The sequence below is a fragment of the Camellia sinensis genome, chromosome 15, assembly GCF_055761805.1.
Source record: "Camellia sinensis isolate YWXY chromosome 15, ASM5576180v1, whole genome shotgun sequence".
Taxonomy (NCBI): domain Eukaryota; kingdom Viridiplantae; phylum Streptophyta; class Magnoliopsida; order Ericales; family Theaceae; genus Camellia; species Camellia sinensis.
The window spans coordinates 109,186,319-109,212,447 of NC_138975.1; the positions used below are offsets into that span (position 1 = coordinate 109,186,319).

At 36.9% G+C, this 26,129-nt stretch overlaps 4 protein-coding genes across 4 annotated transcripts in view; 3 read left to right on the forward strand and 1 right to left on the reverse strand.

The window, feature by feature from the left end:
- Positions 1-26,129, reverse strand: part of LOC114287364 (9-cis-epoxycarotenoid dioxygenase NCED1, chloroplastic) — a 47,747-nt gene that overhangs the window by 19,742 nt on the left and 1,876 nt on the right. Inside the window, exon 3 of the mRNA XM_082907614.1 lies at positions 3,215-3,317. Coding sequence (XP_082763740.1) covers positions 3,215-3,317 — 103 coding nt within the window. The remainder of the gene's footprint in view (positions 1-3,214; positions 3,318-26,129) is intronic.
- LOC145813407 (uncharacterized) lies at positions 6,253-10,057 on the forward strand. Its single transcript, XM_082908744.1, has 3 exons — positions 6,253-9,116; positions 9,206-9,305; positions 9,382-10,057. The coding sequence occupies exons 1-3, from the start codon at positions 6,457-6,459 to the stop codon at positions 10,030-10,032; spliced, it is 3,411 nt and encodes a 1,136-aa protein (XP_082764870.1). The 5' UTR covers positions 6,253-6,456; the 3' UTR covers positions 10,033-10,057.
- Positions 10,247-11,136, forward strand: LOC145813806 (uncharacterized). The gene is made up of 4 exons (XM_082909922.1): positions 10,247-10,388; positions 10,486-10,515; positions 10,605-10,855; positions 10,936-11,136. Exons 1-4 carry the CDS (start codon positions 10,247-10,249, stop codon positions 11,122-11,124), a joined length of 612 nt encoding a protein of 203 aa, XP_082766048.1. The 3' UTR covers positions 11,125-11,136.
- Positions 11,613-14,963, forward strand: LOC145813808 (uncharacterized). The gene is made up of 3 exons (XM_082909923.1): positions 11,613-11,930; positions 12,028-12,111; positions 14,726-14,963. Exons 1-3 carry the CDS (start codon positions 11,613-11,615, stop codon positions 14,738-14,740), a joined length of 417 nt encoding a protein of 138 aa, XP_082766049.1. The 3' UTR covers positions 14,741-14,963.

The window sequence follows — 26,129 nt, forward strand, 5'->3', positions numbered from 1 at the left end:
AAATTCAGCTTCTCTCTAGACTAGACCATTCGGCTCACCCAAATGCCACTTTGATGATCTAATTTACTAACTTTTAGGTTTTTTATGGGCAGATCATTTATAATAAAAAAAAATTAGATCCATCATATAATCATAGCTGCATGATTTAATCATATATCTCAAAAAATAATAAATAAATAAATGGATGATTTGTTTTCAAATGTCGGTTATTTTTTTAAGACAAATATAATATAGTTATAATCATTAAATCAATTTTTTTTTCTTTTTTTTTTCTAAATAAGACCTAAAAATTCGACACATTAGACCATTAAAATATAATTCATGATGGGCCCATAGGCCGAAATTAGACAAGTCGTGTATAGCCACAGCAAAGGTTAATTATTCACAGGTCCTATTACAACGATTTGTGCACCATTAAGTTCCACTAGTATTTGTATAGACCAAAAAGTCTTAAAAATTAACAATTAGTAATTTTAAAAAAATCTATCACTAAAAATGGATAAATAGTGATTTTTTAAAAAATTCATCGCTAAAAATGATAAATAGTGACGTTTTTCTCTAATGATTTTCTATATTTATCGTTAAAAAATGATAATTAATGACAATTTTTTATGACAAGTTTGTAAATCTGTCATTAAAAATTAATAATTAGTAATATTTTTTTATAAAAATACTACTAAAAAATTAAATAAAATAAAATTTTATAATAATAATTAAAAATAAATAAGACTTTAATACACAAAAATTAAGAGAAATCATTGGTGCACTCTATTTTTCTCGTACCGTCCCACGCCACACCCAAAGGTGGTTTACTCTACCCTCCATAAGGAGGGTTTTGAATTTAGGGACGAGTTTTGCTCCGGATGAATGAAAGTAAATAAATTAATATTCAATTACAATCAACTAACATTTATGACTGATACAATGATAGATCACATTCTTAGGTATAAATACCCAATTGTTTTCAGAGGTGGAATGGATTTATAGCGAGAGAATTGATGGTGAGGAGATTAAATAAAATTGTATTTATTTTAATAATAATTATTGGTATAGGAATTGTTAAATTATTTTTATATAAAATAATAAAACAAATACAAAAATACAAAAACATTAAATATTAATGTTAAAAAAAAAATGCACAACATGTAAAAAATAAAATTAAAAATTAAAAAAATTCAGAAAAAAATGAAACAAATAAAAAAATAATTTTTACTTAACAAAAAATACACAAAAATTAAACATTGATGTTCAAAAAAAAATACCCAACATGCAAAAAAAATTTAAAAAAAAAATTCTCATCCGGCGAATTATTTTTCTAATACCACATTCACCTCCTCTATCCCAATCCCCACTAAAGGCCTAACCTAATCCCCCCTCTATCTTAATCCCTTTCCCAAACCTGTAAACAAGCATAATATTAAATGGGTCATACCTCTATCTTAATATCATCCCTTCCTTTATACCCCAAAACAATCGGGCCTAAAAATTAGGATAAATTATAAATTCAATTCTTGAAATTTATTTAAAATACAAATTGTCTTTATGATTTAAAAAATTACAAATACATCTTTATCAAAAAAATTTATTTAACAGAAATAATTGAAAAATTAAAATTCCTAACTACTCTTTTATATAATAATAATAATAATAAAATTACCTGAATTATTAATTAAAATAAATTTATAACATTATTAAAAATTATTAATTAACTTGATAACTTTTTGATAAAAGAGTCATTTGTTATGAAATTAAAAGAAAATGTTATAGATCCTAAATAATGTACCAAATTTTCTATCAAATATTTCACATGGATATGAGATTTGCACAAACTCATATGTGTGTGAGTCCTACACCTATAAGAGAGATTTAATAAAAAATTTAGTAGATTATTTAGATCTCAAACCTAACTCAAAATTAAAAACTTCGAAAGACGAGGTAATTTGTTATGTAATTTTGTAATTTGTTTTTTCTGTTACCGCTTAAAGACATTGACACAGTACACGAGTAAAATATAAGCCACTTCGACGTATGAATCCCAAAAAGAAATATATAATAATATAAATAAAGTAAATTACACTAATCTTTTTAAAGTTAAAAAAAAAAGCAAGAAAAATTATAATTTTTGTATAATTATATCAATTCTTCTTTTAATAAGGTTAAAAAAATAAAATGCATAGAAATATATATATATATATATATATTTAATATAAAATAGATGCCAAAATTATTTTATTCATCTATATTTTTGGAAAAAATTTATAAAAAAATAAAAATAAAATCTCAGGATTTGACTATTATAACAAAATAAATCCAGAGTTTTTTAATTTTTCTCAATTAAAATCCTATACTTTGATTTATTTTTGATGTCAACCATTGACTTATTTTCATTAAGTAAAACTAATGAAAAAAAAGTATTTTAGTTATTAAATTCAACAAAAAAATAATATTTTATACATTTTATGTATACTGCATTGAGCTTAGTAGCTAAAAATACTTTTCCCATTTGTTTTATTTGACGAAAATATGTGAATAATTTAGATTGAAAATAAATTAAAAAATTATGATTTAAATTGACAAAATTAAAAATTCAATGTTTATTATTTTTTACCATGATCAAATCTTGGAGTTTTTTTTTTAAAAAAAAATAATTTCCAAATAAAAAAAAAACTTATAATTTCCTAATAAATTTTTCATTTATATGACTAATAAATTCATAATGAAAACAGCTAAATGTAATATTAATTTAAATTTTAAGGAAGTAATGGTGATGCTAGACCAAAAACTTAAACCCACTTTCGGGAGAAGTTATTTGTTGGTCGTGGGGCACCATCACGTGGTGCTCAATGGTGTTGTAATTGGTGAAGGAGATGGGGCTCAAAAATTTATGGGAGGTGATTGGAGAATAAGAAAGCATAGTCAATTGTGATTGGTGTGCGGCATGGCCAGTTGGTACCCCAAAACCAATCAATAATTTTTCCACTTTCAAACCCAATGATGTGGCATTGTTTTAGAATATCTAAAGTAATTATCTTTCTCATATCTCTATTAATTATCAATTAATCATCTCACTTACACATTATTAGGTCTAAAAAGTCGATTTAGAAAATAAACTTATATATCATTTTTCCTAATGTTATGCCAAATTTATGAAGCTTACAAGGAGAGAGGTCGGTGTAATTTACTGTAACAAATAATAAGTAATCAAAATGCATACCATTTCTTATGTAAACACCCTCTGGAAAATCTGCTGGAATTTCCCCTACAATACCTTCAATCTGCGCAATGTGTCCTATCTCTTCTACTGGAAGAAAGTTTCTCTGCATTATGAAAACTTGAGCAAGCGAACATAATACACAAAACCATGATATATTCAACACTGTATTCCAAATAAAAATCAGATAAAACAACCACATCTGCTTCTGGAATCTCAGGCCTGTTCGGTTTGTGTATGTGTGTGTGTGTGCGCTTTCAGAAAAACAACAAAAATAAGTTCAAAAACAAATCATTTGCATATCAAATGTAGGACAATTAGTTGATCTCGAAAATCTTTGAAGAAGTCAGCGGACCAAGCTAGTGAGGTTTATTGTTGAGGTTGGAGCTTTTTCAAAGTTGATAGCATCAGTATGGTCGGACAACAAACACAACCTTATAACCGATTTTTGGTGCAAGTGTGATTTTGGCCGGATTATGACGTTTAGACTTTTGATTTTTTTTTTTTTTAACAAAAGTTTTTGTGTGGGTGATTTTCCGACCACACTGCTCGCTTAGTAACCAGCTGGAGAGCACTGGCAGAATAGATGGCACCTGACTGACCTGTAACAGAAATATAAGAATCCCGCGGTGGTTTCGACCACCCGGGGGCACTCCGACGATCAAGTCAGTATATCTCTCACACTACAAGAAAAAGGGGTAAAAAAGACGGAAACATTAGCGACGGCGGTTTTCCCGTCGCAAAAAATGTTTTTTTTGCGACGGCAGCATAAACCGTCGCAAATGAAGGATTTAAATGCGCGCATAGGGATTAAATGCATCAGTATTAGCGACGGATTTTTTTACCGTCGCAAAAAATAAATGTTTTGAGACGGCGTACGTCCGCTGTCGCAAATAATCTACTTATTGCGACGGCAATTGGCCGTCGCAAAAAAATCTAATTTAAACGACGCCGTTTTATGCATAAAATACTTGCCATTTGCGACGGTGTAAAACCTACCGTCGCAAAAAAGTGAAATTTTATTTGCCCCCTTCCCGATTCATCTTGCCGCTCGATCAAAAACGTAATCCAAATCCCTAAAAGTTTCAAACCAATTTCTTTGCCCCAAATCCCTACGAAGCTGAACGGCGAACGGCGAACGGCGGTGCGGTGGTGCGGTGCTGCTGCGGCGAGGACGACAGGTATGCTCTGTCTCTCTCTCTCTCTGTATATATATATACAGATCTCTGTATCGTCTATATATATATATATATATTGATAATATATACATTATTAAATCTATATATATATATATATATAAATCTGTATCAATATATACATATATGTTGATAAATCTGTATATATATATAAATCTGTATCAATATATACATATATGTTGATAAATCTGTATGTATATATATATAAATCTGTATCAATATTTATTATTAAATGATAATTTATTTTATATGTATATATGTATCTGTTTGATTTATATATATATATATATAAATCTGTATCAATATATACATATATGTTGACTGAATTTAATTAAATTAATTATGGCATCAAACACATCCAGAAGGAATAAACTCAATTCCTCTTCTTTCTTTTTTTTAGCTGTTTGGGATGTGATTTTGATGTGTATTCAGTGATTTTTTTTTTGTGATGGAATAAACTCAATATTCTGGAATAATATTAGAAGCATAATGTAGAGTCCAATATTAATTATTTGTTTGCCATTGGCTATGTTCATGCATTGATATCTCAATTTATGGATAAAATCGAATCTCTTGATAATTATGGGTGGCTTTTTTAGCACAAATTTACAAAGCAAAAATCCAGCTTCAGCTTGTAACAAGTTCTGTGAGGTGGGTTTATGTGAGGTAAGTATGTGTTCAAGTTGATATTTCTAGTTCCAATTAGCATTTATAAATGAAGTAAGTCTACCTCTAGTCCACTAATTGAATTGAAGGAACTAGTTTATGGGCGGTAAGTCCATTTTAAGTCTATTTCAATAATTTAAATTATTTATATTTTAGTATTCACTAAAGAGATTATTTGTATAAATAATTAAGTTAATTCAATATTAGTATCATCATAATTAGATCATATTAACCATCACTTAACACACAAAGTTTAATTTTCACTTTTATTATTTTTTGTCAATTAACTAACACTTCAATACACGATTTTAATTATATCATTGTGGATGTTTTCAATCACTCAACCTTAGTTTATATAGATAAGAGGCCCTTTTATCCATTACTAATTATTTTTGGGTTGGATGGCTCCATTATTCATCCTATCATGATATCAAGACTGATTAAAAGATTTATTAATATTTCAACCATTGATTCAATCTAATTACTTCTAGTGTTCCAAATTGATAACTACTAAAAAGTTATATATATTTTTTATAAGAAAAATTATACTACTTTTTGTATGGATGGCATATTATCAAGTATTACAAACTATGAAATACTATATCATATATATTTTGTATAAATTGACAAAATATTTTGATAAGTTTTTTAATTTAAAATCCCTAATATTAGGATTTTGTAAGATAAGGGATATGCAACATATTCATAATAGTTGGGGTCTCTTAACATTTTTACAGAAATTTTTTTTTCACGAACAAATTTCAACTTTTAAAGAAAAATTTACAAAAAAATTTCAGTTCTAATATTATTGAGAGATTTTAACTAATAAGAAAATATATATATATATATATATATATATATATATTTGTCGTATAAAGCCCTTCAAACAAATCATCTATATAAAAATTAGACTAATCAAAAATAGTATATGATTAGAGAAAATTTGTCATAAAAATAAAATAAAATAAATTATAAGTACTATGATTTTGATAACGGACTTTGTTCATTTGTTTTCATAACAAATATATATAATCCAGACACATCCATTTGATTTTGATAACGGACTTTGTTCATTTGTTTTCATAACAAATATATATAAACCAGACACATCCATTTGATTTTGATAACGGACTTTGTTCATTTGTTTTAGTTAAGACTTATAAGATCTTTGGTTGTGCCTCATGTGGTGTTTGGTTATGATTTATTTATTTTTTAAGTTATGACTCAGAAAGTATGAAATTATATCATTTTTTTCTTCAATTAATTGATCTCACGTGTTGTTGTATAAGTATTTCATTTTTTATGTTCTCCTATTAAATCGGTAAATAACTAACTAGGATAAGACTACCTACCTATTTGAGAGAAATTGGATGGATAGGTATCATGGTACATGAATACGTTTGTATTATATTTAGAGTTACTTTGATGAGATATTTTTGTGGATGTGTACAGATGATGGATAAGAGTTGGATCGATTTTCCAAATAGGATGTCGAGCGAATACATTAATGGGATTGATGAATTCCTTGTGTTTGCCTACACCAATAGGGTTGAAGGTTCGATGATCAGTTGTCCGTGTAGGAAGTGTGAGAATCGATACTATTTTGTACGAGAGGGTGTACGGGAGCATCTGATTTTGAATGGTTTTTTTAAAAAATACAAACATTGGATTAATCATGGGGAATCTTACGTATCTCTGCATGGTAATCGAGAGAATGAAACATTAGCTAATTCATACATTGGGGATGATATGATTGGAATGATACAAGGGGCTATGGGAAATCCACATGCTGATACAAGTGTTGATGGTGATGAATCACAGGGCCCTGATCCCCATGCATTTGAACCCCAACTCGGTCCAAATGCAGAGACTGCAAAGTATTTCAAACTTCTTCAAGATGCACAAAGTGAATTGTATCCGGGTTGTCAGAAGTTCACATCCTTGTCATTCATTGTTCGACTTTTACATTTGAAGGTGCTTAATCAGTGGACAGACAAGTCTGTTGACATGCTGCTTGAGTTATTGAATGAGGCGTTCCCGTTGGGTGTGAAACTCCCGGACTCATATTATAAAGCTCAGAAGGTCACAACAGATTTGGGCTTCACGTATGAGACGTGGGATGCATGTCCCAACAGTTGCATGTTGTTTCGAAACGAGGACGCCAATCTTGATAAATGTGTCATATGCAACAGTTGTAGATGGAAATCAAATGGTGATGGTGGTTCAAATGGTCCTAACAAAGGTGGCAAACGAATAGCTGCAAAACAGATGAGGTATTTTCCTTTGAAGCCAAGGTTGCAGAGGTTGTTTATGTCATCCAAGACGGCCAAGTTAATGAGATGGCATGCAGAGGAACGAACTGATGATGGTGTCTTCAGGCATCCTGCTGACTCCCTTGCATGGAAAGATTTTGACCGTCGGAATATTAACTTTAGTAATGATTGCCGAAGTGTAAGGCTTGGCTTAGCATCTGATGGTTTTAACCCATTCAGAACGATGAACATAGTTCATAGCACTTGGCCTGTTGTGCTCGTTCCATACAACTTGCCGCCATGGATGTGCATGAAGCAACCATTTCTAATTTTAGTCGTGCTTATTGACGGCCCAAAAGGACCTGGTGACAAGATTGATGTGTACATGCAACCATTGATTGAGGAGTTGAAAGAACTATGGAATGAGGGTGTGTCAACATTTGATGCATCAACAAATCAAATGTTTCAAATGCATGCAGCTTTACTGTGGACAATTAGTGATTTTCCTGCATACGCAAACTTGTCAGGATGGAGCACTAAAGGCGAATATGCATGTCCTTGTTGCAATAAGGAAACTACATCGTGTTGGTTGAAGCATAGTAGGAAACAATCATACTTGGGTCATCGCAGATTTTTACCTACTGGCCATAAATTCCGGAAGGATAAAGTATCATTTGATGGTACTCGGGAAGTCCGACTCAAACCCAAATTGTTGTCTGGAACTGAGATGTTGCTACAATTAGAATCTGAGGGTATTTTAACCCAATACAAGAGGAATGACCTTAAGGAGAGGCATAGGAGACAGGTACAGAAGGAGAAAGCTGGACATCGTACCCACAGTTGGAAGAAAAAGAGTATCTTTTATGAATTGCCATATTGGGAGTACAATCTAATAAGACACAACCTCGATGTGATGCATATAGAGAAGAATGTTTGTGACAATGTGTTGTGGACAATATTAGGGGTTGCAGGAAAATCGAAGGATGGCGTTCATGCTCGGCGTGATTTACAAGATATGAATATTAGAAAACCCCTACATTTGCAGTTAAGAGGGTCGAATAAAGCCTATTTACCAGCAGCACAATTCACGATGACCAAGGATGAAAAAGATTTGTTCTTGAAAGTGTTGAAGGAAGTAAGAGTTCCCGACGGGTATTCATCCAATATATCACGTCGTGTGCGCTCACATGATAGAAGTATTGGGGGTCTTAAGAGCCACGATAGTCATATTCTGATGCAACAACTTATTCCATTGGCTATTCGAAGATCGTTACCGAAGAATGTAATTGAACCCTTGATTGAATTGAGCAATTTCTTTAGACAATTGTGTTCAAAAGTGAATCGTGCGACGGATTTGCAATATATTCAAGATCGTATCGCTATAACACTTTGTCATCTAGAGAAAATATTTCCTCCAAGTTTTTTTGATATAATGGAGCACTTGCCTATACATCTAGCTGATGAAGCCTTATTGGGTGGAGCGATTCAGTTTCGATGGATGTATCCAATTGAGAGGTATCTTCTTACTTTGAAGCAATACGTGCGTAATAGAGCTCATCCTGAAGGATCAATTGCTAAAGGATATCTTATGGAAGAATGCATGAATTTTTGTGCACAATATCTCAATGATGTGGAAACCAAATCTAGTCGACCCGTGAGGAACTATAGTGGTGCTGATAATTTGGGTCATGCTATTGGTGAAAACACAAGCTTTTATCTTGATAATACTTCTTGGGTACAAGCTCATCGGTACATCTTATTCAATACAAGCGCGGTTCAACCATTCATAAAGTAAGTTAAGTCACTCACTCAATATTTTATTATGTTTTATTGAATTTTCTACAAAATATTTTGTATTGCTAAAATTTCAATCTACACAGCGAACACCTTGAAGTACTGAAGCTCAAAATGCCTCGTGTTGACGATCATCAGCTTCGGCGTGAACATTTTGAAACTTTTCACATTTGGTTCAAGGAACATGTATGTATTTAACTCTATAGATTCTAGTTACTTAAGTCGAACTACATTTTAAATTTTACATTTTCGTGTGAAATAGGTCCAAACTTTGCGAAGGACTACTGATGTCATATTTTCTGAAGAGATTATTCTATTGGCAAATGGTCCTCATAACTTGGCAAGGAGGTTCAATGGGTATATACTGAATGGGTTTCGGTATCGAGTAAAGACCATGGATGATCGTCGAGCCACACAAAATTGTGGTGTAGCTTTGAAGGCAGATACCATAAGTTATGCTAGTCGAAAAGACAAGAATCCTCGTGTGGGGTCTGTGTACTATTATGGACAATTGACAGATATTGTTGAGATTCGATATTCCAATGAGAAGAAACATGTGTTGTTTAAGTGTGATTGGATTGACAACATTCACGGAAAGAAAGAAGATGTCTTCAATTTCACGTTGGTTAACTTCAATCATTTGTTGTACCGAGATGATCGAATTACCAATGAACCTTTCATCTTGGCGTCCCAAGCAGAGCAAGTTTGGTATGTTGCAGACCCGTTACAACCGGACTGGCAAGTCGTGGTGAAGATGTCTCAAAGAGGTTTATTTGATATGAGTTCGACTGATCCACAAATCGAGCCATACATGAGCCAACAATTGGAAGAAAATATAATGCTTCATGATGAAGAAGTTGGTTGGGTGAGGGAAGCTGCAGAAGGGGAAACAGTTGATGTTCAAATAGGCTGATAGTGGTGGAAACATTAGTAATTCAATTAAGGCCAAGGTTGTAGTTAATTATCAATTTCTTAATTTACTTTGTCTTTGCAATTGTATTAGTTCAATTAATGTCATATTATAGTTGACGACAAACCATTGTCTATGTTTTTAATGTCAATTAATGTTATATTGCTTGCAGATTATTATGGGAAGGAAGAGGAAGCCTGACCATCCCCGGCGCATGATGTCTGATGTGCTACATAACAGGACATCAGTAGCACCACCATCAGAGGAGGCATGTACTCAGCCTCCACGCCTACCATCGGTGCGTCCACCATCAGTGCCACCACAGCAGCTATCATCATCAGCTTATGAGCCATCCGCAGGTATATAAATTTGCTTTGATTTGTATGAAAATTATTTAAACATACATTTATTTATGGTCATTATATATAACTTGTTTATTCTCATTGTATTTTGCAGACCCTTCGACTTCTTCACAGCCCACCTCAGGTTTATTTGATATGATTTGTATTCACATTATTTAAATTTGCATTTGTTTATTACCATTGCATATTGTTTACTGTTATTGTATCTCACAGGTCATGTTAGTTCTTCATCAACCTCGACTAGGCGTGGTAGAGGATGTGCCAAGGGCATTAAAGAGTGGGGTACTGGTAAAAAGCTAGACATACAATTTGATGGAAATTACTGCCCAATAGGGGATAACGTGGCTAAGTTAACTACTCAACTTGGCATTATTGTGCGGAATGGTAACATTGTTCCTCTTACTTTTCTTGACTGGAACAATGTGCCTGATGATATTATTGATGCTATCTGGAAGGATGTGAAGGTAAAAGTATATTTTTGTCCACAAATTCGAATTCCAAAATTGTGTTATTATTTTTTAAACTTTGAAATTGTGTTTTATAGGACAATTTGAATATATGTCCAGAGGAGTACAAGCCAATCTGTATGAAAAACTGCAACAGCATATGGAAGGATCACAAGAACAAGCTTAAGGCTAAGTATTTCAAGCCTAGAAGTTCTGATCCTAATCTGAAGGATGATGTTCCTATGCACATTGTGCCAAGCCAGTGGGAACAACTTGTGGAGTATTAGCGTACTTCCGATGCTGAGGTATACAAATAAGTTATATTTATGATATGTAAACATACAAATCATATTTACATACTCACATTTGTCGAACCTGTTATAGAAAATCGCAAGTAGGAACGCTACAAATCGGCGAGCTCACGGCATAGCTCATACCACAGGGCGTACTACTTTCTCTCAGATACGGCATGAGGTTTACATTTTATTGTTTTATTTTTGTATATAAATAAACATTGTACATTTACAAGTTATTTACATTCTAATTTTCATATTTCAAAAAAAATGCAGATGACCAGTAAGGGGGAGTCAACTGATAAGATGAATGTTTGGCTTATGACACGTAGAGTGGATGACCCGGAGGTTATTCAGACCTTGGTAGTTTCCAAACACCTTTGATTGTATTTAAAGTTTATTTTTTGTGTGTCAACCATCTTAATTTGGCATATACTTGTATGTCTTATTCAATACAGGATGAGTTTAATCATCAACTCTCTATGCTACCTGAGGATGGTCGGACTTTGGAGGCTAGGAATGCCATTTTTCATGAGTTGATAGGTCATGACGGACATGGATATTGTCGCACATACGGGAGAATTGTGCCTCGGCGAGCGGTGTATAAAGATGGTGCTGGGCCATCACAATCAACACCCCAGCCATCGACTATCGATCAGATCACGCAGAAGGTTCGTGCAGAGCTAAGGGATGAGTTGAGGGAGGAGCTGCGAGCAGAGTTCTCTACACATTTACAGCAGATGAGAGCTGAGATGATGGCCTTAGTGTCACAGGGGGCAAGTGTGGATCCCAACAGACAGGTTCGATATAAATTAAATTGTTTGATAGTTCAATTTTCACAAAACATTATGTATAAAATTCGAACATGATTACCACATTATGTATTGACTATCATAGGTTCCTGATGCATCGAGTGGCCACCGGGCATTTAGGGAATCTGCAGAAGACGAGAATCCATATACACCACCACCAGAAGATCAGGTATAAAATGTATCTTTGCATTCTAAGCTAAAATGTATCTTTGCATAATTTTGAGTTAACGCCCCAAAATCACCAAACGGCGTCGGTTTACCACGAAACTTGGCACACACGACCGCCTAGGCACGAGAGACTTGTAGGAGAAGACGGGGCTCGAATCGGGTTCCCGGTTTGGGAGTTAGAGCCGGATTCCACTTTAGGCAAACTAGTTCCTTAAGAAACTTGAATTCGAGGAGTTAACGCCCCAAAATCACCAAACGGCGTCGGTTTACCACGAAACTTGGCACACACGACCGCCTAGGCACGAGAGACTTGTGGGAGAAAACGGGGCTCGAATCGGGTTCCCGGTTTGGGAGTTAAAGCCGGATTTCACTTCAGGCAAACTAGTTCCTTAGGAAACTTGAATTCGAGGAGTTAACGCCCCAAAATCACCAAACGGCGTCGGTTTACCACGAAACTTGGCACACACGACCGCCTAGGCACGAGAGACTTGTGGGAGAAGACGGGGCTCGAATCGGGTTCCCGGTTTGGGAGTTAGAGCCGGATTCCACTTCAGGCAAACTAGTTCCTTAAGAAACTTGAATTCCAGGAGTTAACGCCCCAAAATCACCAAACGGCGTCGGTTTACCACGAAACTTGGCACACACGACCGCCTAGGCACGAGAGACTTGTGGGAGAAGACGGGGCTCGAATCGGGTTCCCGGTTTGGGAGTTAGAGCCGGATTTCACTTCAGGCAAACTCGTTCCTTAAGAAACTTGAATTCGAGGAGTTAACGCCCCAAAATCACCAAACGGCGTCGGTTTACCACGAAACTTGGCACACACGACCGCCTAGGCACGAGAGACTTGTGGGAGAAGACGGGGCTCGAATCGGGTTCCCGGTTTGGGAGTTAGAGCCGGATTTCACTTCAGGCAAACTAGTTCCTTAAGAAACTTGAATTCGAGGAGTTAACGCCCCAAAATCACCAAACGGTGTCGGTTTACCACGAAACTTGGCACACACGACCGCCTAGGCACGAGAGACTTGTGGGAGAAGACGGGGCTCGAATCGGGTTCCCGGTTTGGGAGTTAGAGCCGGATTTCACTTCAGGCAAACTAGTTCCTTAGGAAACTTGAATTCGAGGAGTTAACGCCCCAAAATCACCAAACGGCGTCGGTTTACCACGAAACTTGGCACACACGACCGCCTAGGCATGAGAGACTTGTGGGAGAAGACGGGGCTCGAATCGGGTTCCCGGTTTGGGAGTTAGAGCCGGATTTCACTTCAGGCAAACTAGTTCCTTAGGAAACTTGAATTCAAGGAGTTAACGCCCCAAAATCACCAAACGGCGTCGGTTTACCACGAAACTTGGCACACAAGACCACCTAGGCACGAGAGACTTGTGGGAGAAGACGGGGCTCGAATCGGGTTCCCGGTTTGGGAGTTAGAGCCGGATTCCACTTCAGGCAAACTAGTTCCTTAAGAAACTTGAATTCGAGGAGTTAACGCCCCAAAATCACCAAACGGCGTCGGTTTACCACGAAACTTGGCACACACGACCGCCTAGGCACGAGAGACTTGTGGGAGAAGACGGGGCTCGAATCGGGTTCCCGGTTTGGAAGTTAGAGCCGGATTTCACTTCAGGCATACTAGTTCCTTAAGAAACTTGAATTCGAGGAGTTAACGCCCCAAAATCACCAAACGGCGTCGGTTTACCACGAAACTTGGCACACACGACCGCCTAGGCACGAGAGACTTGTGGGAGAAGACGGGGCTCGAATCGGGTTCCCGGTTTGGGAGTTAGAGCCGGATTTCACTTCAGGCAAACTAGTTCCTTAAGAAACTTGAATTCGAGGAGTTAACGCCCCAAAATCACCAAACGGCGTCGGTTTACCACGAAACTTGGCACACACAACCGCCTAGGCACGAGAGACTTGTGGGAGAAGACGGGGCTCGAATCGGGTTCCCGGTTTGGGAGTTAGAGCCGGATTCCACTTCAGGCAAACTAGTTCCTTAAGAAACTTGAATTCGAGGAGTTAACGCCCCAAAATCACCAAACGGCGTCGGTTTACCACGAAACTTGGCACACACGACCGCCTAGGCACGAGAGACTTGTGGGAGAAGACGGGGCTCGAATCGGGTTCCCGGTTTGGGAGTTAGAGCCGGATTTCACTTCAGGCAAACTAGTTCCTTAAGAAACTTGAATTCGATGAGTTAACGCCCCAAAATCACCAAACGGCGTCGGTTTACCACGAAACTTGGCACACACGACTGCCTAGGCACGAGAGACTTGTGGGAGAAGACGGGGCTCGAATCGGGTTCCCGGTTTGGGAGTTAGAGCCGAATTCCACTTTAGGCAAACTAGTTTCTTAAGAAACTTGAATTCGAGAAGTTAACGCCCCAAAATCACCAAACGACGTCGGTTTACCACGAAACTTGGCACACACGACCGCCTAGGCACGAGAGACTTGTGGGAGAAGACGGGGCTCGAATCGGGTTCCCGGTTTGGGAGTTAGAGCCGGATTTCACTAAACTATCTTTCTAATTATATGGTAGTTAATTTTTTTATATTTTTCTGTAATTAAAATATTACCACCATTATATTGTTATTAATTATTTTTATTTTGTTTTTTTCAGATATTTCCTGAGTAGCAGTTTGCTTCGCGTGGAATGTGGGCGCGTAAAGATTATGACCAGCTTCTGTTTTTGTAACTCATGAATGAATCAAGACGAAAACTTTTGGTTTTGATTTTGATTTATGTTATTTAAATTTGTGACCAACATTATGTATGTATTATGTGACCAACATTAGAAATTTTTATCATTTGCCAGCTTTTGTTTATGTATGGATTTATATTATTATGTCATTTCTTGATTTTTTTTAAGCTATTTTTCATTTGCCAACATTAGTTATTTTATTTATATATTTATATTATTATATCATTTGCCAACATTACAGGTTATTTTTATATTTTAAATAATTGTGAAACAGGGATTTTTTTTTTTGGGAATTTTTTTTGAGACGGTAGAACACCCCGTCGCAAAAAAAAAAAAAAAAAAAAAAGGCTGTGCCAGGCTTTTTTGCGACGGCAGCCATACCGTCGCAAAAGGTTTTGAATTTATTTGAGAAACAAGGCTTTAGCGACGGTGAAATTGCCGTCGCCAATAGTCAACATTTTTGCGACGCCATTTTTTGCGACGGAATTGTGCCGTCGGCAAAATCTCATTAGCAACGGCAAGCGTATGCCGTCGCAAAAAGCCCAGATCTTCATCCACTATCGGCGACAGACATTTGCCGTCGCAAAAAAAAAATTTCCCGTCGCAAAAACAATGGCGACGGCAAGTGCCGTCGCTAAAGGTCTTTTGCAACCCCCCCTATTGCGACCCCCCTTTGCCGTCGCAAAAAAAAAATTACCGTCGCAAATAGCTTTTGAGACGGCGTTTTGATTATTTGCGACGGCGTTTTGCCGTCGCAAAAAACAGTTTTTTTTGTAGTGTCAAAGATAAATCAAGTACTAAACTCACAAGCTTGAGTATCAAAAGCATACCTTAGACCCATGGGGGTGCCTCTCTTTTATAGCCAATACAATCCTAGCCCCAATAGGAGCCTGGCCCTAATGGACTTAGGATTACTGCTAATCTGGGACTCCCAGTGGTATTAGGATAAACTCTCTAAGAGTCTTATCTTTACCCAAACTGAAGTCTTCTTCCAATCTAGGACTCTTGTCCATATCCAAGTTGAGTTCCCTCTTCATTCTAGGACTCTTGTCCCTTATCCGCTTATCTCGGATTCCGATATCTTCGGAGGCAACCTCGGCCTGGCCGAGATCACCTCGGCGTCACGACCAGGACACGTGGCACCTCGGCTGACACATCGGCGTCACCTTGCCACGTGTTGGTACTTAGAAAATATATCCCCACAACTGCCCCCTAGGTTCTATTACCTCGGCATCCTGAGGTGATGGAACCTACACTGTTCGTTCATCTGTGCCCCTCTATCTGAGATCAAACTTGCCGACCTCAAAGTTCCCTGGACTTCGCTGTCCAATGGTGTCAAGAATCAAGTTTCATGCTTTCCAAACTGCTTGAAATCGCACCTCCTAGCCGAGATTCTGGTTCCTTTAATTCGTAAACTCCAAGAGCTTTGCAACTGCTCCACTCACACTCTCTGGTGAGTTCCCGATTTCCAGTCACCTATTTGACTCCGGCGATTTTCATATCGGCGTTCACTTCACTTTGTAGGTTCATAAACTCTTACTTTTTTATTAAGCTCAATCTTTCATAACTCTTCTGATTTACTTTGAATCTGTTTATTTGCCCTCTGTTGTCTTCTATTTTTGTCTGTTTTCAAGTTTTTGATTTCTTATTGCAAAAATGCCTGGAACTGTTCTTTGTCATATCCGCTTTCTGTTGCTAGTATCATGTCTAGGTCATTACTTTCTTGTTCTTCACGTACTTACTTAGTGCCTGTGCACTTGGCTTTATTCTTGAACTTTGTCGTCTTGTTGACTATTTTTCTCTTTTTTTCATTTAATCCTCTGGCTTTTTTTTATTTTTTCCTTTCTAGCTCTTTTGCTTAAATCCGTCATTTGTTCCAAGCTTTCAAGCTTCTGCAACTATCTTCGTTTTTCTCCTCCGGTAAAGCTTTACGTCATTCTGTCATTGTCGTCAGACTTTGGCAATTCTCATTTCGACTTCCCTCTTTCTGGTAAGCCACTGTTCCTCCTGGTTTTATTTCTTGTTGCTTTCCAAGAAGCTCTGCTTCATTGTTAATCACCATTGCTTGTTTTACCCGTTATTTCCAAATCATCTTCTTGGCTACACACTGTTCACATATCTGTTGATTTCTGTCACTGTTCTTGGCTTGACACACCTGTGCAATCCTTTTGTCTTGATTTCTTGGTAGCTTCATCACCATTCTTGTTTATGAATTACATTCTTGTTTCTGTTTTCTGTGTCTTTTCCCAGATTTTTTGCTTTCAATCCTTGCTTTCAAAACTTCGAGGTGCCAATCGCCAAGAAGAGCTTTGATCAAACTCTTCATGAGGTTGATGCTGAGCTCGTGGCTGAGAAGGCTGCTGAGAAGTTCTTTCCAACTGTCTTCTGGGGGTGAGACATAACCTACCGCTGATGCCGAGTAGTTTGCTTCCTTCTTAAAATTGATGCCGAGGTAGCGGTAGAGAAGCTCCTCCAACTGACTGCCGAGGCTGAACCATTGTCGTCCGTCGAAGTAGATTAGTCCGACGTTCTTGCTTTCAGTCCCTAGTTTTTTAAGGTCTTCATTTTTGTACTTGCCAACTTTCTCAGCTCTTAACAAGCTAGTTGGTCATCTCGGTTGATCATATCTTGGAAACGTCTTTCAGTGTTATCTCGGCTATACCAAACTTGTAAATTGCTACAAATTTCAACAAGTGGTAGACTTCATAATCTTCGGTTAACTTATTTTGTAATTTGCTCAAAAATTTCAACAAGTGTTAACATTCCTTGCTCCTTAATTATCATTCCTTCCCCCTACACCTTCTCCCTGGCCCCTAATGTGAACGCAAGTTGTACTTAGGATCACATTAGGGAAGTGGGCTTCATGCTGTAGTCACAGACCTGATGTGTTCTTCTTTCGCCGATGTACTAAAACTTCTGGTATTTAATTCACCCCCTTTAGACCCTCTTTCTCTTGGCCTTTGCAAACTATCATCGCTATTTCTTGAAGCATTTATTCCTTTTCACAATTCTGGTCACCACTTCTGGCGTGCATTTAGTGGTTCTAATCAAAACGACGTTTGACTCTGGAGAATCTTTTGCCGACATTTAACTTTGTGCACTCTTTAGCTTGTAAATTCTCTCAGAATTTCAACAAGTGTTAAACATCATTTCGGTTTAACTTCGGTTAAGTATCATCTCAGTTTAACTTCAGTTAAACATCACCTCAGTTTAACTTCGGTTAAACATCATCTCGGCTTAACTTCGGTTAAGCATCATCTCAGTTTTTGAAGTTTTTCTTTTTTTTTGTCGCTTGTACTCTTGTACCTTTTTGATCTTTAGATAATGTAAGCTCTGCATATGGCCGATGTGCCTTCTTGTTCTTCAATGTCTAATTCAACTTTCCTTCTCTGAATGAAGCGCTCTTCGTCGCCCTCCCGGACGAGGATTTTCTTCAGTGTCTCTTCACTCTTTTTGGCTGGCTCCTTACCGACATCATCTAGGACCTCCATGTCCTCGTCTTCAATCTCTGCCTTCCCTGGTTCCCGAATGTTGCAGGTAGTTTTCATTGCTGCCATGGAGCAATTCTTCGCCTGCAGTTGATCCCCTCTGACTCTTTCAATCCCATGTTCTGTGGAAAACCGCAATAGTTGATGCAACGTTGAGGGAACTGCCCCCATTGCATGCAACCATCGCCTTCCCAAGATGATGTTATAAGGTGAAGGTGTGTCAATCACGACGAATTCTGTTTTGATCTTCTTCTAACTGCTCTTGCAAGATTCTATACTTAGAATATTGTGCATGCCTTTCATACTTTGCCTCCTTTGTGCAATCTTCTCGGGGTTACATACCTCGGGTATAATAGCTACAAAACTTTTACTTTGGCAAGATACTGACCTGCAAACTTTTCATAAATTCTAACAAGTGTGAAACATATACTACTCAATGTTAACTTTGCAAAATTTTTCTCAAGTTTCAACAAGTGTTTAAACGGTGATCTCGGTCTAGCCTACTTATAAATTGCTACAAATTTCAACAAGGATTAACATAACAAGTGTTAAACAATAATCTATTTGTAAATTGCTACGAATTTCAACAAGTGTTTAAACAATAGACTTAGCTTTTACCTCAACCTGTAAATTGCTGCAAATTTCAACAGATGATCACATGTCGGCTTAACATTATCTTGTAAATTGCTACAAATTTCAACAAGTGTTAAGCATCTTCTCTGGTTTAACCAACCTGTAGATTGCTACAAGTGTGCAGACTATAACCTCGGCTTCACTTCGACTTGTAAATTGCTACAAATTTCAACAAGTGAAGAGAAACAGTAATCTCGACTTAACTCTAACTTGTAAATTGCTACAAATTTCAACAAGTGAAGATAAGGAATCAGCTTAACTCCAACTTGTAAATTGCTACAAATTTCAACAAGTGAAGATAAGGAATCAGCTTAATTCCAACTTGTAAATTGCTACAAATTTCAACAAGTGAATTAAGGAATCAGCTTGACTCCAACTTGTAAATTGCTACAAATTTCAACAAGTGAAGACAAGGAATCAGCTTGACTCCAACTTGTAAATTGCTACAAATTTCAACAAGTGGAGACAAGGAATCATCTCGGCTTAATTTCAATTAAGCATCATCTCGGCTTAACTTCGGTTAAGCATCGTCTCGGCTTAACTTCGGTTAAGCATTATCTCGGTTTAACTTCGGTTAAACATCATCTTCGGCTTAACTTCGGTTAAGCATTATCTCGGCTTAACTTCGGTTAAGCATCGTCTCGGTTTAACTTCGGTTAAACATCATCTAGGCTTAACTTCGGTTAAGCATTATCTCGGCTTAACTTCAGTTAAGTATCATATCGGCTTAACTTCGGCTAAGCATCATATTGGTTTAACCAACTTGTAAATTGCTACAAATTTCAACAAGTGGTAACCGCATTCTTCTTCTCTTTGCCCCCAATGTGAACTTAAAATCCACTTGGGTTCTTATCATGTAGCTTTGACCTTGTCGCCGAGGTTGAATTCAATCCGAGGTTGTCGGCCTTGGTTTCTCTATTGATCTTACTTGGCTCCAACCTGAGTTTGATTTTCGGCCTCGCATCGGCGAGCCGTTTCTCTTTTCTTGTTCCGATGCCTTTGTTCCTGGCATGTCTTCCTCGGCCCTAGCATACTTCTCAATTCTGGCCAACTTTAGTCTGATCTTGTGTGTTTCCTTTTTATCTTCTGGGATTTGAGATCTGCTCATTGTGCTCTTCTCTTCTCGGACTCAGGTCCTGAGATCTTATCTTCTGGAATCTTGGATCTACTCCCTCAGGTTGAGCTCTTCTTTTCTCGGACCTACTCATCTAGGCCGAGATCATGTCTTCTGGGATCTGGGATCCGGGATTTGCTCACTCAGGTTAAGCTCTTCTATACTTGAATGTTATCTTCTTGGGAGCGCTCATGCCCCCTGTCTTTACATCCCTTCTAGAAGGGTCTTCGTTCCTCCGCAGGTATCTATCCTTTCATACCTGGAGGTCGTCTTCGTTGCTTCGATCTGTTGTCTTTGGTGCGTCACCTTCCTAGCCGGCTTCTTTCACTCCGTGACTCTGGTCACGAGTGTCTGTGTTGCTATTGTCCCCTTCAACGTCGAGATCAATAGGTCTTCCACTCCCAGCAGGAGCGTAGTCTCTAATCTAGTCATTCTGTTCGTCATTGGCCATCTATTCTTCTTTCTTTCCCACAGACGGCGCCAAATTGTGTGGGTGATTTTCCGACCACACTGCCCGCTTAGTAACCAGCTGGAGAGCACTGGCAGAATAGATGGCACCTGACTGACCTGTAACAGAAATATAAGAATCCCGCGGTGGTTTCGACCACCCGGGGGCACTCCGACGATCAAGTCAGTATATCTCTCAAAGATATATCAAGTACTAAACTCACAAGCTTGAGTATCAAAAGCATACCTTAGACCCATGGGGGTGCCTCTCTTTTATAGCCAATACAATCCTAGCCCCAATAGGAGCCTGGCCCTAATGGACTTAGGATTACTGCTAATCTGGGACTCCCAGTGGTATTAGGATAAACTCTCTAAGAGTCTTATCTTTACCCAAACTGAAGTCTTCTTCCAATCTAGGACTCTTGTCCATATCCAAGTTGAGTTCCCTCTTCATTCTAGGACTCTTGTCCCTTATCCGCTTATCTCGGATTCCGATATCTTCGGAGGCAACCTCGGCCTAGCCGAGATCACCTCGGCGTCACGACCAGGACACGTGGCACCTCGGCTGACACATCGGCGTCACCTTGCCACGTGTTGGTACTCAGAAAATATATCCCCACAGTTTTGTTTTAACTACAACTTTATTTAGAAATTTAATTTGAGTGATGGTTGTTTCAGCATGTTTTCTAGACCTAATAGTATTAGAATTGAGTTCAACTCAAATTTGCAAAAAGGGATTGGCTTAGTGGGCACAACGTGGGGTCTAGGATGTACTCTTTTCAAGTCTCAGGTTTAATACTTACTAGCTACAATAAATTTCTTGGGGCAACTCATTCACTCTTGAAAAGAAAGCACTTGAGCCGAATTGTTATTCTTCTTGAAGGTACGTTTTGCTCTCTTCACTGTGATTTAGGCTTCATTTGAGAACAGGCTAATTTAGTAATTTTTTGACTATTTGACTAAAATGTAAGTTTAAAAAACTAGTATGTTTGGGATGACTTTTTGGCTTTTTACGAAAAGATGTGCAAAAAGTAGAGAGAAAAGAGAATCTTTGATTTTTTTGGTATGGGTTGTTGGCTTTTTGGCTTTTTTAGAAACTTTTTGACTTTTTGGCTAAACGGACTAATTCCCAAACGAGGCCTTAGTTAATTGCTATGGTCCAAATATTGTCAGTGTCAGAGCCTTGCTCTAGAATGAGCTCCTATTTTTGTAACCCATGTTTCCCTCTCTGTGGATTATTGGTGGTGATTTTGATGAAGTATCTAAAATTGGTAACTCTAAAGGATGCCTATGATGTAGTGGCATGCATGATTTCTTTATCTTCATAAATTGGAAGGAAATTTTCTTGGTCTAATAAACAAGCTATGGGAAAAGACTTCATCTGGTCTGTAGGCTTCTCTATTGATGATTTCATTCTTCACATTCAAGAAGTGCTGCAGATCAAGCGGAAAAAGAGTCAGTGTAGTTGTTTGATTTTAGTGTTTTGTCATCACCTTACTCTGTTCTTTGTTGTTCGGTTGGTATCTTACCATCCATTCACCTAGTGTTCTCTTTGGGCTGGTTGTTTTTAAGCTTCTTGATGGTGCCAATCGAATTGGGATACTCGGTAAACTCTATATAACTCCTCTCCATTGATCTTTTATTGATGTATCTTTTGGACCTTTTTGGTCTCATCAATAAAAATTTATTTTGCTGATCAAAAAAAATATGAAACATTTGCTTTGAGTTTAAATGGGACTCGTGTCCACTACGCAAGTAGGCAATGGGATTAGTCGAGGTGCACGTAAATTAATCCGGATGCTTAGTTATAAAAAATAAAATACTCAAATTTACTTTTTCATTATTATTATTTTTGTCGCTTCTCTATCTGCTCTCTCCTTTTATTATTTTTGTGCTTTGTAAGGAAAGAACCTAGTTGTTGGAAAATAAGTTTGATAGCCACCAAAACAAATCTGTGCTCCGAGATTGCTTCAACATTTGTAGGCTTAGCATTTAATGCTTTCACACCAACAGCCGCATATGTATTAAATGCTTTCACACTGATAGCTGCATTTACATTAAATGTATTCACACTGCTAGTTTCTCTATAAATAGCTAATGTATCAAAGTTCAAAGTGTGTAGGAGAAAAAAAGGAAGAGTGCTCTGTTTGTTTGTTTTTCAGAATTATTTTGAGTGAATTGAATTTCAGTTTGGTTCAGTTTTAAGCCTCTCATTGTAAATCACCAACAGTGGTTTGCACCCCACTCCCACCAACACTAGTTGAATTAGGATTTGATTTGGTTATGCTAATAGCACTCACACTTCTTGGAATCTCTCATCCTTCCAAAAAAAACATTTTATTACAATTCTACTCTCATGAAATTTCCTTTTTATCCTTATTCCTAACATCCAAATCCTAACCCAAATCTCTTATATCCCAACCACCAGCCATTACCACACAGCTGCCCTTTCCTACCCTTCGAAGCCATTCCTACCCCTCCTTAACTTCAGTTGCCACCCGAAACCCTTCCCCAACCCCTTGTGTAAGCCCCAACCCTTCCCTAGCCCCATGTTTTCAGTCGTTAGTGACACACCACAATCGCAATGAGCCACCACTATGAACCCCCGCCCTTGCAATCTGTGCTCAGAGATTGCTTAATTCAACGTTTGTAGGCTTAGCATTTAATGCTTTCACACCAACAGTCGTATATGCACTAAATGCTTTCACACTGATAGTTGCATTTGCATTAAATGTGTTCACACTGCTAGTTTCTCTATATATAGCTAATGTATCAAAGTTCAAAGTGTGTGGGAGAAAGAAAGGAAAAGTGCTCTGTTTGTTTGTTTTTCAGAATTATTTTGAGTGAATTGAATTTCAGTTTGGTTCAATTTTAAACCTCTTATTGTGAATCACCAACAGTGGTTTGCACCCCACTCCCACCAACACTAGTTGAATTAGGATTTGATTTGGTTATGCTAATAGCACTCACACTTCTTGGAATCTCCCATCCTTCTAAAAAAAACATTTTATTACAATTCTACTCACATGAAATTTCTTTTTTATCCTTATTCCTAACATCCAAATCCTAACCCAAATCTCTCATATCCCAACTACCAGCCATTACCACACTATCACTTTCAGTCGCTCTTCCCTACCCTTCGAAGCCATTCCTACCCCTTCTTAACTTCAGTTGCCACCCGCAACCCTTCCCCAACCCCTTATGTAAGCCCCAACCCTTCTCTAGCCCCATGTTTTCAATCGTTAGCAACACACCACAATCGCGATGAGCCACCACTATGAACCCCTACCCTTGCAATCCCCTACCACCGTGAACATCCACTACCACGACACCCCACCTTTTCTATCCATCTATCTATCTATCTCTGTCAGTGTAATCCAAAAGTGGCATAAAGGGTGAGAAGGGCTATGTTAAATGGCAAAGGGATAGATGAGGGACCGAAAGTGGCATGGAGGGTGAGGTAGAGGCTAGGGTTGGCTATCGAAGGTATAGAGGGGTTGGGCAGAGATGGTGTTGTTGGGTGTTGGGTGGTATGCAGCTAGGGTTGGGGTTTGCAAAGATTGAGGGTTAGTTTTGGTATTAAGTTGGGTGTCTAAAGAATTTTACAAATTTTGAAATTGGTTGGTGGGGATCCAAAAAGATGAGAGGTACAAAGAAGTTAAGTGGGGTTATTAGCAGCGCCCCTTTTATGCCTTGCTTGTGTGAATTCAATGTTTTCTTCTCATGAAATCGAAACCATTTGGAATGATATCTACTTTACGTTAATATCATTTTTATTTTCTTACATATATTAGTTTCAAAAATTCAATAACAATTTTTGTTATTTTCTAAGAAGTTGATTATTTTGAGACAATTTTGTTAAAATAGTTTTCAAAAGTAATTTGGCAAACAAGTTTATTGCAGTAGTCTTTTGTTATTTTTGTTTTATTGTTTTCAGCAATTGAAAACTTAAGAAGAGGAAACCAATTAATTATCAAACACCAAGGTTTTAAATAATGGTATTTATGAGATGAATCAACATCAACAATTTTCAAAAGTAATTTGGTAAACAAGTTTATTGTAGTAGCCTTTCTGTTTTTTTTTTTTTTTTTTTTTGTTGTTTTCAGTAATTGAAAACATAAGAAGAGAAAGCCAATTAATTATCAAACACCAAGGTTTTAAATAATGGTATTATAAGATGAATCAACATCGTTTGTGGTATAAATGACAAGTATTGAAATTGGAACCACAAAACAGTTTTATAACAGTTAAGGGTGTAAATTTTGCCCGCCCGCCTACAACTCACCCGAAGCCTGCCTACGCCCAGTGCAGCCTACCCGGCTAGGCTCCGCCAGGCACATGCTCGAGCCTAGCACAAGACCCTAGGCCTGCACTGTCTGTTTTGAAGCCTGGCATGGCCCGTGAACCCAGCCCAACTGGCCCGAAAATTTTTGTAATATTTTATTCCATTTTGAAATAAAAAGTATTCATTAAATGTTATCTATTTAATTTAATGATTGTAGTATTTCGTTTCATTTTGATATATATATAATTATTCATTTGATTTTATTTTTTTTCCAAGAAAGACTATGTACGCACCTTATAACTAAAAAAAAGAAATTTGCATAATTTCATACTTTTGTAGTTATAGCTAAAAAAATATAAGCCATAACTAAATATCACATGAAATATAACCAAATATCTCATTAATCATAACTAAAATAGAATAGTATATATATTTTTTTCTTATCCCTCGTAAATAATCTATATATATAATATATCTATCAATTAGTTTTTGCTAAAAAAAAAGGGGCTGCCAAGCCCAACCCACAGCTCGAGCCCAAGCCTGAGCCCAAGCATGCGGCCCTATTTTGAGTGGGCTTGTGTCTGGGCCTGGGCCTAGATTTTTTTCTCGCGGTCTGGGTTGGGCTAAATTTACATCCCTAATAATATTCAAACAAATTATATTGATTACGAAACTACACATAACGTGAACTGGTTAATACATATGTGATTTTTATTCTCATTAGTGTATGATTTTCTTCCTTATAAATTCAATGTTTTCTTGGTTCTATTTTTTTAAAAGCACTTTTCAAAAAATTCTACTTTCTTATTTTTCGTATTTTTTGTTTTTACTTAATTTTTTTAATATTTGAAGTAATTTTTTTATTTTTTAGACACACCTAACATAAATACAGCTAAAAAGTAAAAAAATTGTAAAAAAAATCTTTTAAAATTCACTAACTACCAAAAATATAAAAAAAAAAATACAAGAATTCAGTATATTTTTTGTATTTTTATGTATTTATTAATTTTTTAAAATATTTTTTCACAAATTTTTTACTTTTTAGATACATTTAAGTAAGGTGCATCTAAAAAAGTAAAAAAAAATGTTTAAAATTTTAAAAATATTCATTAAAAACAAAAAAAATACGAAAACTAAAAAATTCAATTTTCAAAAAACTTAATCCAGAAAACTCAAGCCAAAGACACTGATTTTTATTTATTGGAATGATATCTACTTTTGTGTGGTATTCTAATACGTTAATATAGGGGTGCAACTCGGGCGGGTTCAGTCCGGTTAGGAGGTTGTCCAAACCCAGCCCAAGTTGTGCTAAGACTTACCCAAGCCCGGCCAAACCCGAATTGTAACCCGAGGTTG